The 14,680-nt window shown below is 41.9% G+C and overlaps 1 protein-coding gene across 2 annotated transcripts in view; it reads right to left on the bottom strand.

Moving 5' to 3' along the window:
• rapgef5a (Rap guanine nucleotide exchange factor (GEF) 5a) overlaps positions 1-14,680 on the bottom strand; it is a 56,963-nt gene that overhangs the window by 9,799 nt on the left and 32,484 nt on the right. For both annotated transcript variants that reach the window (XM_080296113.1, XM_026155512.2), the window contains exons 9-13: positions 12,594-12,773; positions 5,552-5,697; positions 4,498-4,598; positions 1,245-1,323; positions 998-1,142 (exon numbers count right to left, since the gene is read on the bottom strand). In XM_080296113.1, the coding sequence (XP_080152239.1) occupies positions 998-1,142; positions 1,245-1,323; positions 4,498-4,598; positions 5,552-5,697; positions 12,594-12,773 (651 nt within the window). The remainder of the gene's footprint in view (positions 1-997; positions 1,143-1,244; positions 1,324-4,497; positions 4,599-5,551; positions 5,698-12,593; positions 12,774-14,680) is intronic.

The following is a 14,680-nucleotide window of genomic DNA, read 5'->3' as shown; positions in this document are numbered from 1 at the left end:
ACTTAAACCTATGCCTGGACATGTCACAGAATAAGTGACGCAACTGAATTAGCTCTCAGAACTTGCACGGATCCACACAAACGCACACGCATCTCCAGACGCCTCCTTATCGTTGTCATTGACCCACTGTAGCCTCCGGTCCCTATTCCCCTCTCGTTCCTCTGTTACTAGGCAACTATCACCTGGGTTACACACTCCATTTGAGATTATACCAATGCCAACCCTACCACTTTGGTTTCCATGGCAACCCGGCACCGAGCAACGGAGCCGTCAGGTTACGGAGGGACAAGTGATGTGCGAGTATATGTGTGTGCGTGTGGGTGTACACGTTTGATTGTGTTGTGTGTGTTTGTTTGTTTCCCCTTCGGTGTCAGAGACATCCCGAGTCGATGCAGCGAACCATGTGAAAATAACAAGAACGCAGACAGACGCAAGCAGCGTTTGTGAAGAAAAATGTGAGTTATGGGAGGTTATGTGACACTTAGGATTCTGTGTGTGCTTTCAATCACTACCATGCCCATACGTGATACAAATTGAAGAAGCTACCAGATTATAATGTGGAATAAAGCATCATAATTGTATAATAATTGTCACTGTTATTTTGGATTCTTCTGTGAAGTCATACAAAACACATCTCACGATACATTCAGAAACTCCTGCATTTTATTATTTGCCAGAAGGATGAGATGAATCTAGTAATGAAGGATTTGCTTGTGGGAGAAGGCAGGAACGCCGATCAGTTTGTCATCACATGCAGCAAGCGCACACATGTGCACAAACACACATACACAAAGCTCCTTATCCTTTCTAAAAAGCACTTGATGTCCAGTCATGCAGAACTTAAGGAAGGACAACTTAATTTAGAAGACAGGGAGACAAATGAAGATGAATGAGCCTTTTGATGTTCTTCAGCAATACATTTAAGAGAAGACAAGACTGGATCAAACTCAACATGTCTTTAAAACTATATAATCAGAAATAGTGAAGAAGGCCATACCTTCATGAAGCTCCTGACGTGCTCCTCTTCCTTTAGGAAATCCTTATAGAGTCTGCTCCAGTGGGAAACAAGCTGCAGTACTTTACGTTTCCTGAAGAGGGCATCTTTGCCCTCCTCCTGGCCCCTGCAGCGTGCGCTGCTATAGGTGACTGTGGTCAAGGAACAACAAAGGGGAATATGGAGTCTGAAATATGTGTGTTAATATGACTGTGTTTGAATCAATGCATGGTTTTCCTTGTAAGGATATTGTCCCAGCAGGGCCTGACAGAGGTCATGAGTGGACATGAACACCAGATACGTTAACAGGAAATCATCCAGCAGCATTTCTGAAAAACAGAAAAAAACATTGTTAAAAATCTAAAATCCAAGATATGTTTTCTCCTTATCTGTGGGATTAAGATGTGGAAAGCCAAAACAAAGTATCTTATATTCTTCTATCTTTCAATTAACTTCTGATTTCCCCAGATGAGCAGCAGAAGTTAGTTTCACTTTAAAAATCAATTACAGCTTTTTAAGATACAAAAGAGAGGTCGAGCAATAAATCTTCAAGCTTGAGCTCAATGCCTTATTTTCTTATTTTACTTGCCCTTCGACTAGACTTAAAGCAGCAATAATCACATGTTACATGAACAGTGTCTCTTTATAGTGAGGAATCCAAAGATAATTATAACCCATTTTCACAGTTCCCAGCAAAGCATTTTTAATAGTACACATTTATTATTAATAATAATAATAATAATAATGATAATGATACAGATGGATACATAGCAAACTACAACTCCAAACATTCACACTCTTCTCTTTCCCTTTACATGGAGATCTCCCCCTTCCTGAGCCTGGTTCTGCCAGAGGTTTCTTCCTCTTAAAAGGAAGTTTTTCTTTCCCACCTACACAAAGTGCTCGATCATAGCCAGCTGTTTGACTGCTTAGAGTTTTCTCGAGAATACTGCAGTGTCTTTATCTTACAGTATAAACTGCCTTGAGACAACCATTTGCTGCATAATTAAACTTGGATTGACATTAATTTAAATATTCTGGAGTTTAAAGTTACTTTCTTATGTCACCAATCACTCCCACACAGTCCTGACGAAGCAGATTATACTTTCTTTATAATTTTACCCAAAGCTGCTTTTTACTAAATATTGAGCTATTTTTCTTTGTCAAGAGAATTTTTGATGTCTCACCAGGTTTTTTGGGTCCCCGGGGGAAAATTTAAACAAACCTATGACAATGAGCAAGTCAGGCTTTTCTTCCTCTTGGCTCATTTTCCAAACAACTTCAAAAACAAAAAAAAACCTACTCAAATTTATCAGAGTGGAGCGAGCTAATGTGCAAGATAGAAGCCAAGAGTGTGTGTGAGACTCAGCAGGTGATCAATGGGTAAGAACCAAATATAAACAGCCCTCGTGGCAGATGGGTAATGAGCCATTGTTGGTGCTGTGAAGAAGTTGCTCTGTGTGTGTGTGTGTGTGTGTGTGTGTGTGTGTGTGTGTGTGTGTGTGTGTGTGTGTGTGTGTGTGTGTGTGTGGTGTCAACTCTTTCCCTGGGAAAATGTGTGACCCACATATGACTCTGTCAGGCAGAGAGCAAAGAAATCAATTATAGAAGACCGAGCATAGGCTGAAGCATTAATATTTTATCAACGGCCTTTGCTTTAAAAATAAAAACACAACTCTTGAGAAATATTTTAAGCAGGTCTGACAGTACTTATCACTTTTTCAGAACCCCGTTCACTCACTTTCCTCACACTTCCTATTCAATCTGAGGAAGTGGAGCCCTTTCTTGACCATTTATGAGTTCTTTTCCTGTTTCCCACCCTCTGTCTCTCCATCCTAAAGTATCCCCATCTACCCCCTCCTCCACTCCACACACCCCCATTTTTCATTTTCTCCTTCTTAGCGATTACATTTCCCCCTGCTACTTCTCTCCTCCTACATTCACCCTCTCCCAGCTCTCTGTGATGATAAATATCCATTTTCATCTTCAACATATGCCCTCTGCGTTTACCCGCTGGCACACACAAAGTCAAACACATGCGCTCAGACACACACATAACACCCTGATGAATAACTCACTGAGTTCTGACCTTGGGCATTTTATCTCTTGTGAGAGAGAAAGGGGTGGAAACAAGAAGAGAGAGAAACTGTGTGTGTGCTGAACTAATCGCACTAATCTGCTGCTGTGTTTTTGTTGCGTCTGTGTTCTCTTTGTGCGTGCACGGTGCACGGTGAGGGGTGTTTGGGGTAATCGCTGCGGAAGCGTGTTTGAGCCTGTTCAACATGCTGCACCGTTAAGCCACCTAAAACGGCATACTGATGCATTCACTCACACACACACACACGCATACACACACATACACATATGTGCTTATTCAAGAAACACCAACCATAATGCAAAGGTAGACATAGACACACACACAGATGGGGAGAAGATGAAGATAAATTTTGCATTCCCACTTCCTCCCTTCCCTGTGCTGTCATAAAAAAAGCAAGTGTTTTCTCATTTTCACTAAATAAATATCAGACAGAGCTCCTCCACAAAGACCATCTCAGTCCTCTCTTGCTCTCCTTCTCTCTCTCCCACATTTATCTCTCCGTCTTTCTTCGTTTGCTTCCTGCAATTCAGTGAGATGGCTCCCTGTGGACTGTTGGGAACTGGTGGTGCTGAGGGGGCTGATGCATAAAGGAGCCTTGTCTAGAATAGATGCTAACAGACAAGTGCAGGGTTTTATAAAATGAATGCCGGGACCCAGACCTCCCTCTGTGATTAAAGCATTATTATAGTGGACCTGGGATCTGTGATGGCTCTGAAATGTAATTAGAAGGAAAGAAGTCAAGACCCATTGATATTTAAGAATGCCAATTTTTCACCACGATTTTAGTGCTTTCTAAATTCAAATATGATAAAAGATTAACTAATTACATCAAGGATTGCTAATATTTCCTGAGTAAAAGATTACTGCGCTATAAAACAATCCATAATGTAATAAGCTAGACCTAAGGTTTGTGTAAATGTGACATGACAGTTAACACTGAAATCGTTTGCGGCACAACTGCCTAAAGCACCCCGTGGCAATCATTTCACAAACCCATTAGAGCATTTAACCTCCTGAATGCTCCTCATATTTGTGGCCACTGACATGGCTGAATGAATGCACATACACGCACACCTGGATATGGTTTGAGGGCTGACTCATGCAGCCACACACAGGCTCAAACACAGCAGGGAAATGCTCATACCTCACAGGTCTGACCCAACTTCGGGGAAATTAAAAGAGACAGAGAGATCGGGGCTGGGTTGTGTTGTAACTTGCGCAGCTGGGAAACAAAGTCCTTGGCAAGAGGTGTGGGGCCTCATTTAACACAAGATACTAAGACTTACAATTAAACTCTACACATTTATGCCATGATGTAGATGGTTCTTCACAAAGACATGCCTCTGACTACAGCTTCAAGGACAATCAAATGTGTGTTTGTGTGTTTACATGTCTCCAAACTCACCGCTCTCCTTGTTCTCTGGTGCCCCTCTTTGGTCATCCAATCGTAGGTCACTTAGCAGATGCTCCAAAATCTTAAGCGGCGTACCGGACACCACCACATACCTGTAAGATGAAGAGTTGCAGTAATCTTCCTCACTATAGCAAGAGGACCAAGTACCACTTGTGTTCCTCCACCCTGCCACCCTGCCTTCGTCCATATACTCCTCCGCGTCGTCGTCATCAATGTAGCGAAAATGGGGAACATTAAATGCAAACATCTCTGACTTGCTTCCATCACCATCATGACTGCTATCCTCCTCTTCATCGTCATCGTCTTCATCACTATCTTCATCTAAATCCTCCTCTGCCTCTGCAAGCGTGACTAGCTCAGAGGTCATCTTCATATCTAAACTGTTCCCAGTTCAGCCCTGTAAGGGTCGCTCATTCTGGATGCAAACTGCTCTGCTGTCTGCTCCTGTCAGCCGAGAGCTCCAGAGATTGAAACCCTCTCTCTGACAGCTCCTACAGTAACTCTGACAGAGAACCAACGTCTACGGAAAACACTGAAAACTGCTTACACACACATACACATACACCCACTTAACCTGCCTGTCACTGACACTCCCTGCATTGTGCCTTAGGTCAAAGACTGTGGTATGCTGTGCTATGTGTATTCAATTCAAAGAAATCAACTTCGAAGAACTGTACTTGGAAAGGAACACAGATGTGTAATTATACGTACAGCATAAGATCCTAAAACACACTGATATATGGAAGGAAGTAAACCAGTCTTATGTGATCTATTTTCCTCTTCCAGCTGAAAACAAAAAGCCATTCTCTCCTTCCTGCACTCTGCCAGAAGCCAAAGCATACATTATCCTAGACAAACACATACACGCCCACACAATTTTGACAGCCCTACTGATATTCTGCTGCATATGCAAAAGTGTGTGTCTGCAACTTGATATCCCAAAGAAAAAAAACTAAAAACCCAAAAGAGACAGGAGGACTATGATTATGTTTTCATTGCCATTGTTAGTGTGGAGGGCCCTCATTATGCAGGAGGAGGGACCAACCTCTTGTCGCAATCCTCCTCTCTGGACCCGCCCCCGGACGATGTTGGTGAGGGCCTGTCCGATGGCGATGTCACTGATGATGTCACTCTCCGCAACACCAATACGTCCCGACCTCTCTCCTTTAGACAAACCCTTCCTACCGCCTCCTAAAAGAGAAAATGTGAGAAAAATATAACATAGTCAGGCAAGGACAAAACCGCTGGAAGGCGATTAAAGGAGTAGACGCAAGATTTCAAACAGTACAGAACAATACGACGCATCCCATGTGACTTTCTTACGTACTCTGTAGTGGATTTGAACACTCTTTGTGGTTTTTGCCAACTTTGTTTATTTCCCATCTGCTTTTACCAAACATTTAAGCAAATCAACTGCCTCCTTTAGCTTATAACTGTGGTCTCTACGTGGTGTTCAATAAATAATATAAAATTAAAGCGAAGGATGCATTTAAAACAGTAATTATATAAAATATGGTTTGTGTGATTCTATTAAAGAAAGCAGCTAGCATGCAATTCTAGTTTTTGTAAACCTCTCAGATATTGCCCTTATTATGTGTTTTTCCAACACATAAGCAAACTCACACCTCAGTTTTAATCCACACTTTTAGACACTGCCTGTATTGGCAGCTTCAAAGGGAAGGATTGCATTTCCTCTGCCTTTGGAAAGATTTCAAGAATTATATTACAATGAGGACATCTATGAATGTCAGCTTTAAATGATCTCCGGCTCCATAAATGTGCAGCAACTTGATCCATGACTCTGATACACGCACACAAACACACGGACACACGCTCCTGCTATGATGGTGCAGTGTAACAGTAACAGAGCTCCAGGTGAACGAAGGAGCACAATAAGAAAGAGCCGGAGGAGAAGAGAGAAAAGCAGAGGAGAGAGAGAGATCAAAGGAGCAGGAGAGCAGAGATGGATAAAGAAGCGACGTCTCTCCTCCAGATGCTCGCTGCAGTCTCTGTCCCAGCCAGAAGGACTGAGCAGCAGTCACAACTGACACAGAGAGTCAGTGCAAGGCTGTTTTTTCTCTTTAGCTGGCCATAAAATTAACAATTTAGATGTAACATTTCCACTGACTGATAAAAAGAAACCAAACCTCTGAAAGCAACACTAACTAGATCTTAAAAAAATGTGCTACGCTTCATAAAAGTGTGAAGAACGCACTAGATAGTAACTGCTTTTGCAACGATCTGTGTCTAAAGTGAAAATACAGGGAGTGCAGAATTATTAGGCAAATGAGTATTTTGTCCACATCATCCTCTTCATGCATGTTGTCTTACTCCAAGCTGTATAGGCTCGAAAGCCTACTACCAATTAAGCATATTAGGTGATGTGCATCTCTGTAATGAGAAGGGGTGTGGTCTAATGACATCAACACCCTATATCAGGTGTGCATAATTATTAGGCAACGTCCTTTCCTTTGGCAAAATGGGTCAAAAGAAGGACTTGACAGGCTCAGAAAAGTCAAAAATAGTGAGATATCTTGCAGAGGGATGCAGCAGTCTCAAAATTGCAAAGCTTCTGAAGCGTGATCATCGAACAATCAAGCGTTTCATTCAAAATAGTCAACAGGGTCGCAAGAGGCGTGTGGAAAAACCAAGGCGCAAAATAACTGCCCATGAACTGAGAAAAGTCAAGCGTGCAGCTGCCAAGATGCCACTTGCCACCAGTTTGGCCATATTTCAGAGCTGCAACATCACTGGAGTGCCCAAAAACACAAGGTGTGCAATACTCAGAGACATGGCCAAGGTAAGAAAGGCTGAAAGACGACCACCACTGAACAAGACACACAAGCTGAAACGTCAAGACTGGGCCAAGAAATATCTCAAGACTGATTTTTCTAAGGTTTTATGGACTGATGAAATGAGAGTGAGTCTTGATGGGCCAGATGGATGGGCCCGTGGCTGGATTGGTAAAGGACAGAGAGCTCCAGTCCGACTCAGACGCCAGCAAGGTGGAGGTGGAGTACTGGTTTGGGCTGGTATCATCAAAGATGAGCTTGTGGGGCCTTTTCAGGTTGAGGATGGAGTCAAGCTCAACTCCCAGTCCTACTGCCAGTTTCTGGAAGACACCTTCTTCAAGCAGTGGTACAGGAAGAAGTCTGCATCCTTCAAGAAAAACATGATTTTCATGCAGGACAATGCTCCATCACACGCGTCCAAGTACTCCACAGCGTGGCTGGCAAGAAAGGGTATAAAAGAAGAAAAACTAATGACATGGCCACCTTGTTCACCTGATCTGAACCCCATTGAGAACCTGTGGTCCATCATCAAATGTGAGATTTACAAGGAGGGAAAACAGTACACCTCTCTGAACAGTGTCTGGGAGGCTGTGGTTGCTGCTGCACGCAATGTTGATGGTGAACAGATCAAAACACTGACAGAATCCATGGATGGCAGGCTTTTGAGTGTCCTTGCAAAGAAAGGTGGCTATATTGGTCGCTGATTTGTTTTTGTTTTGTTTTTGAATGTCAGAAATGTATATTTGTGAATGTGGAGATGTTATATTGGTTTCACTGGTAAAAATAAATAATTGAAATGGGTATATATTTGTTTTTTGTTGAGTTTTTTTTTGAATCACAAACATACCTGTATAACATTTAGAAAAAAAACTGAGACAAGTTTGCAGAGAGCAGAGAGCAACACACACACACACACAAACACACACACATCTCTGGTATTGTACGATGAAAGGATCAGTCTGATCCCAAGAGACAGCAGGTGGGATCTGACTTGTGTCAGACAAAACAATATGCCCAAAGTGGTGTGTGTGTGCAGACATGTTTCAGTGATTCATATTCTATGGGAGTGTGACACAGATGTGCAGCAGCAGCCATCACATCCAGTGTGCTGTAGCGTGTCTAATTCCTTTTCTAAAGGAATGATAATTGCTGGTTGATGGTACCTTTACACCCCCTCCAACTTGTTAGAATAGTAGACTATCAGGCTGATCACCTGAACAGTTATTCAACCATCACACTTCCATGTTTAGAGCTCGTACTGTGATAAGCCAACAAGAAAATAAATATGTCATTGCACTGGGGTTTGTTTGTTTTTTGCTTAGTTCTTCTACTTTATATAACATTAAGTGTTACCTTAAGACCTTCCAAAACACAGCAAAGTAATAACTTTGATATAATTATTCTATACAGAAGAAACCTGAGCACCACCCCCTAACTCTTGTCAGGCCCAAAACATTCATACCAAAATAGCAAGGAATGCAACTGTGAAATCCCCTAGGGCTAAACTTTATCTAAATTTCGAGATAAACACAAACACTAAACTAAGCTGAATTCACAGACCTGAAAAGCAGACAAAAACACCATCCACCTGTAGAGAACAGGGACTTTCATAAAAGGACATAGTCCTAATTACATGATGTTTAATTTCCTCTATAACATGCTAAGAATAATCATACGGAAGGGTTAACAACACAGAAATGCAAACAGGATATTAGCAAAGCAGTGACAGCTCATCTGACAAACCATTATTAATCACATTATGGCCTGGCACAGACACCGCGCCCAGCGACCCTGATCTGGTGCCGAGATAACAAGTTTGGTGGCCTAAGGGTCTAAAGGGGACACGGCACTGAACAGAGACTGGGATCGGCTTTATCACGAGTCTCCCTTCTCTATCTCTGTTCACGCTTCCTGTCACTCTACACCATCAGATATATAATAAAGTGCTCTAGAAATACACTTAAAAAAACACACCCATTATGTAACCAATTACAACTACTGTAAAAACAAAGGAGAAGAAAATGTTCTGCCTTCCTGATTCAGTAGCAAGCTGTTGATCTTTCCGACAACACTTACATTCTTTACACAGATGCCAAGAAAAACAACTCTGAGCCAAGAATGGAGGAAGGCAGTGAGACAACACAAACACACGCAAGATCAAAAATCTTTCAGAAAATGCAGCAAAGTAAAACTTGCAGCAGTAACACTATGACAATTAGTAACATGCACGCAACATCTCACATAAGCTTCTACGTCGTAAGTGCAAACAGCAAAATGAGAGAAAAAGCGTTTAATGTAGCCATGGAAAAGACGCAGAGGCATGAAAAAGTAAAACTATCCAAAAGGGCACTTGTGGAGAGGAGGGGTCAGAAAGTTATGCAATAGAAAAAGACAGTGAGAACAAAAAAGAAATGATAGATGAAAGGCAAGAGCCTGGGAAGTAAAGTGAGGGAGACAGAGGAGTGTGGGAGAAAGCAGCATTTACAAAAGACAAAAAACAGAAACATTTTACTCAAGCTGCCATGCGTTTTAGCAAAACATCTGATATGAAAGGAAAAACAGGGGATTTCAGGCAGTTACACATCAATGACAAAGAGAGAGCTTTCCAAATAAATAATGGACCTGTTTCAATGCCTCCTTACTTTACTGTCTCCCAATAACACCAACATATCAACCTCTAATGTATAGACTAAAAAAACTGTAGGTAAAAACTGTGGGTATGACATTTCTGAAATGTCTCAAAGGCATAAAAAAAAGAGCTTCTGACATTTCTTTAGACAGTCACTTGTTCTCTGCTAACAGGTGTATCGGTCCGTTTCTTCCTGTTCTCGTTGCTCCTTCCTCAAGCTCTCCTGCGTTCACCCAATTTTTCCTGTCCCCCCGCTCCCTCGCCCCCTGTCTGTCTCCAAATTGTGCAGACTTCATGCTCGAAAGGTTTGAGAAGTCGAAACAGAAAAAAGAAAGCTCAGAAACCTGGGGACACGCTGCACTCGTCACAGGGTCAAAGAGTTCAATTTGAGTGTGAAAAACGAAGGATATATTTATTATATATATATTCAGCTTTGTACAGGATTTGAAAGTCTCTTTTACCCTCACTGTTTCTATCAGTTAGTCACACACAGACACACAGCATGACGTAACATTGTCAGGAAAGGTGGATGCCCATGCAAAGCCTAAAGGAAGCACTCTCTGTTCCTTTCCTGTTCCTGCTAATGTATGTGTGTGTGTCAACACTGACCAAGCCATATCTTTGTTATGATAGCTCTGTGCCTGATTCCTGGAAATAATGGATAAGAGTATAACACACAATGCTTTTAAGTCAGCAGCACACAGATAGTATGTGCAACCACACATAGTGGGACACACATAAAGCATTAATCCCAAAACCTGCCCAGTGTGTAGTGCATGGTGTAACACTGAAGAACCCTTTGTGTAGGTGGACCTCTCGAAACTTCTAATGCTGATTAAATGTGGAAGAGTAACAAAAATGCAAGTCAGAAATGACTATTGAGAAATGGAAAAACCCAAAGCAATGCAATGACACATGAGTTAAATCACTATGGAAACAGCCCACACTGGTTTGTCAGAGCTTATCTGTCCCAAAAAAAAAAAAGAAAATCACCATGACAACCCAGTAAAAGGAGAATGGTTTCTGTTGTGTATCGAGCTGGTCGTCTAGCTTTGGTTTCTGCTAAATTCTGCAGCCTGAGCTGAACGATGAGCTGAAACAATAACACCTACGAATAAAAGGTCAACTGAGTTTAATCAGGGCTGCAAAGCATCTTTGTTTCAAAAGATGTTTTTAATAATTTATGATGTTGTTTGGCTCAAAACTGACACACGTATTGGTCACATGCAGTTTAAACTGCTTACACTGTAGTGCTATACAGCAACACATGGGGATGTCACACCACACTTTTATGCTATAATATTAAAGGCATGGATAAATCAAATAAGAAATGTGGCCAGTAATGCACCTTACACTACTTGTGTTCTGGTATATGAACAAGTGCACTTTTTCTTTTCAACAAGATTTTGTCGATAAGGCACCTTAAATGTAAATTATACTTTGTAGAGAAAAAATGCTTTCAGTGCTGATGCGTCATTTATGTAAAGAAATCTACACACAGCCAGGCTGCTTTGAATTTCTGTTTGACATCCTGGAATAACCAAACAGTGTTCTGTTTACTCTGACAAAGTAAAAAATGGGCACGACTGCAGGATCAATAAACTACATTAACTTAAAGCTATACTTGCTCAGATTTATGTTACATGAGATAAATCCTTCAAGAGTCTAAATACAGATATAATGATATTGATACCTAAATGTTTAGAGCATAATGATTAGATTGGAGTCTAGTTGATCTCTCTCTTGCATCCCTCCTCTAATATATAAGATGATAAAATACAGTATATTTTTATTGTGTACATTTTCAAGAAATGAAACTAGATTTATGCACACTTTAGAAAATCCCTAAGGCTGGGCTTCAGTCAGACTCACACAGACACACAACCACGGTGATGCAGGGTGAAATGTGACTGCATTTCCTTCGTTTCCGGCCCTCAGGTGTACTGTAGAGCAGGATCATACAGTACAACGCTTCACTAACACCCCACTCATTATCAGCCCACTCTGACTCAGCCTGCCACAGGGCAAGCAGCACATGAACATACACATGCAAGCGCCCACGAATGATTATAAGCTCTAGCCAGCAAACTGACACACACACACATCTACACGCACACACACAGTACTTGACAGCGTGTAAAAAGAGTATGAGATCACGATGCGCTAAGCCATTATTAACACCCACATTAGATGAGCTACAGAACTGGTGTATGTTTAAAGTAAAGTGATCTGAATGAACCCGAGCTCTGGGCGTCTTCAGTGATAACTTTAGTTGGCGTGTGCGTGTCAGTGCAGAATTGTGCCCTCATGTACTGAGAAAAGGTCTAAACAGGCCAGGCGTGCTGGAAAATACATGCATGCATGCGTGCCTATCCCTTAGCTGGACAGAACCACCAATAATGATGGTGCTGAGGAGGATTTACTCGCATGATCCCTGGCCTGAATCCATGAGTAACTCTGACCTGAGGTGTGTGTGTCCCTGCTTAAAAATGATGACAGTAATGACAACATTAACCGCATGACGTCCATTACTCTCCACTCACATTAAGCGTGCAGCCACAACTCTGTCTGCAGATTACATGGTAAGAGTTCACAAGACAACGTCAGCAGTCCTGCCGATACTATAAGATGTACTATAATATCAAACTATAGCACTCTCTACTCACCGCCTGGTTCCTGTCGGGTAGACGGTAGTTGTGGTTCTGCAGCAGCCGACAGCCGTCTTTGGCCAGCCGCTGCACGGCCTCCAGCCCCAGCCGGCTGGTTAGCTCCTCGCGGCCGCACACGGTGCCCATCCCTCCGCCGCCGCTGCTGCTGCTGTCCCGCAAAGCACACACACCTCCCAGCTGCAACACAGGAGGCATGAAGACATATCTCAGCCCGCAGTCCCAAGACATTGTAGAAACACTCAGAGTATGTTTGAGGAATGGAGGTCAACAAAGTTTGGTCATAATCCAGAAACACACAAGGAGAAGTTTTCTGTTGCCCCTATATATCCATGTGAGTAGGATAAGAAAATGTGGTAATCCTAGCTCTCTCTATCTAATCTTGTTCTCCCTGTTATTATTACTTGTCTCTTTATTCTTTTCTATCTATTACAGTCACTAATTCCTTTTTATCTACTGAACTTTTCTTTGTCTCAGTCTGACTGCTCTGTGTCAGAGGATCTGGTGGAGAAGGAATGAGAGTGTGTGATTAGTAGTATAAGTGGGCGGGAGTGGGTGTCTGTGTGAGAATAGTGTGCTAGGGTGCAAGTGTGGTGTCTGTCTCCTCCCCTCTATAGTCAGTACAGAAATCTGCTACTGTCCTGGTAGTCTAGCTGAGGCAGATGAAATAAGAAAGTGGATAAAAAGGAATGTATAACATCGTGACCTTAAAAAAGGAAAATGAAACAGGAACATATTTCCCTGAAATAGCTCAAGGATTCTGGAGAAACCAGTGCTTTTGTCCCTAGATATACCTGACAATAGAAAACATTACTGTGTGCTAGTATGATGGTTATCACCGGTGGCTGGTAGCCTGGTCTGTTTATTTTCCTTGGAAGAGAGATAGAAAGGGGACGGGGAGGGGGGGGGTTCATTTGGCTGGGGGTGGGTGGGTATCCTTTCCTGTGGGCTCAACTATCCCACGGTGCCATGTTCCAATAGAGGGTAACACACACCCCTGCAGAACATCGCTCATTTTTGTTTACTAGGAAAACACCCCCCCTTCCCCCAATGGCACCACTTATCTGGCAGAATAGCCACGTACACATAGACATTATATCACAACCCCTGTGCCATGTCCCTTACTACTTCCTGCAAACCTGCTTTCAGCTTCCTGTCAACGACACACCAAGATAAAACGCTGACAAATGTGTGTACTTGAATTGTCCGCCTGTTTCTTTGATTTGCTTTAATTTTTCTATGATCTTCAAGTGTTTAAGCTAAATTAGAAAGCATTATATTTTAGAGCCTTTTGAGTTTAACAAAATATCTGCATAGGTTAAAAAAAAACTGTACGACAAAGGAAATGAAAGTTGAAATTCACATTGTTATCCTATATGTTTTGCAGTTGTACTTGTTTATTAACATGCAACACCTATGTTACCACTACAGTCTGCAGCAGCTCCTAAACAGCTCCTGCAGGATCAATGTAATGTCTGGATCAGATTCACTATTCGCTGTATCCACCTGGGTTGCATAGCAGTTTCCACAGCATTCACGACTGTACCAACATAGTGAGGAGTCCTACATCATTTACTTGTAAATGTACATTAGTGCCTATATTCATTTGCAAATGACTCTAATTCGTTTAAATTATGCACTTCATTTGTTGCTGGTAATTAAAGCAAAACTAGTTTAATGCGTTTGTAGTCAGTGAGAGGCAGAATGAGGAATGAGAGTGGAGAAGACGATTCCTCGTTAAGAACAGCTCTACTTCGAAGCGGCTGGATTCACAATGTGTTTGGGCTCATTTGGATATTTTCTCTTTTTCCTCGGCCAACAAAACAAATATGAAAATTTGAGCTTGTCTCATAAATAGCTTACTATGTTAGCCAGAACTCACTTCCAAGCTGCCAAAATCCAGATAACACGACATATTCAAACAAAATAACACTGTGCAGTTAGACTTTGTGGATTGATATTTAAAAGGAGGGATCAAGAGAGTAAAAGGAACGTGTCACTGTCAATTAGCTTTTCAGTATATGTGAAATATAAAAATCCACAGAGGAGCAACAACTGAGCAACAGCACAACACAAACACATACCAA

The sequence above is a fragment of the Astatotilapia calliptera genome, chromosome 22 (assembly GCF_964374335.1).
Source record: "Astatotilapia calliptera chromosome 22, fAstCal68.1, whole genome shotgun sequence".
NCBI lineage: Eukaryota > Metazoa > Chordata > Actinopteri > Cichliformes > Cichlidae > Astatotilapia > Astatotilapia calliptera.
The sequence above is the reverse complement of the archived record's forward strand: the minus strand, read 5'-3'. Positions and strand labels throughout refer to the sequence as shown.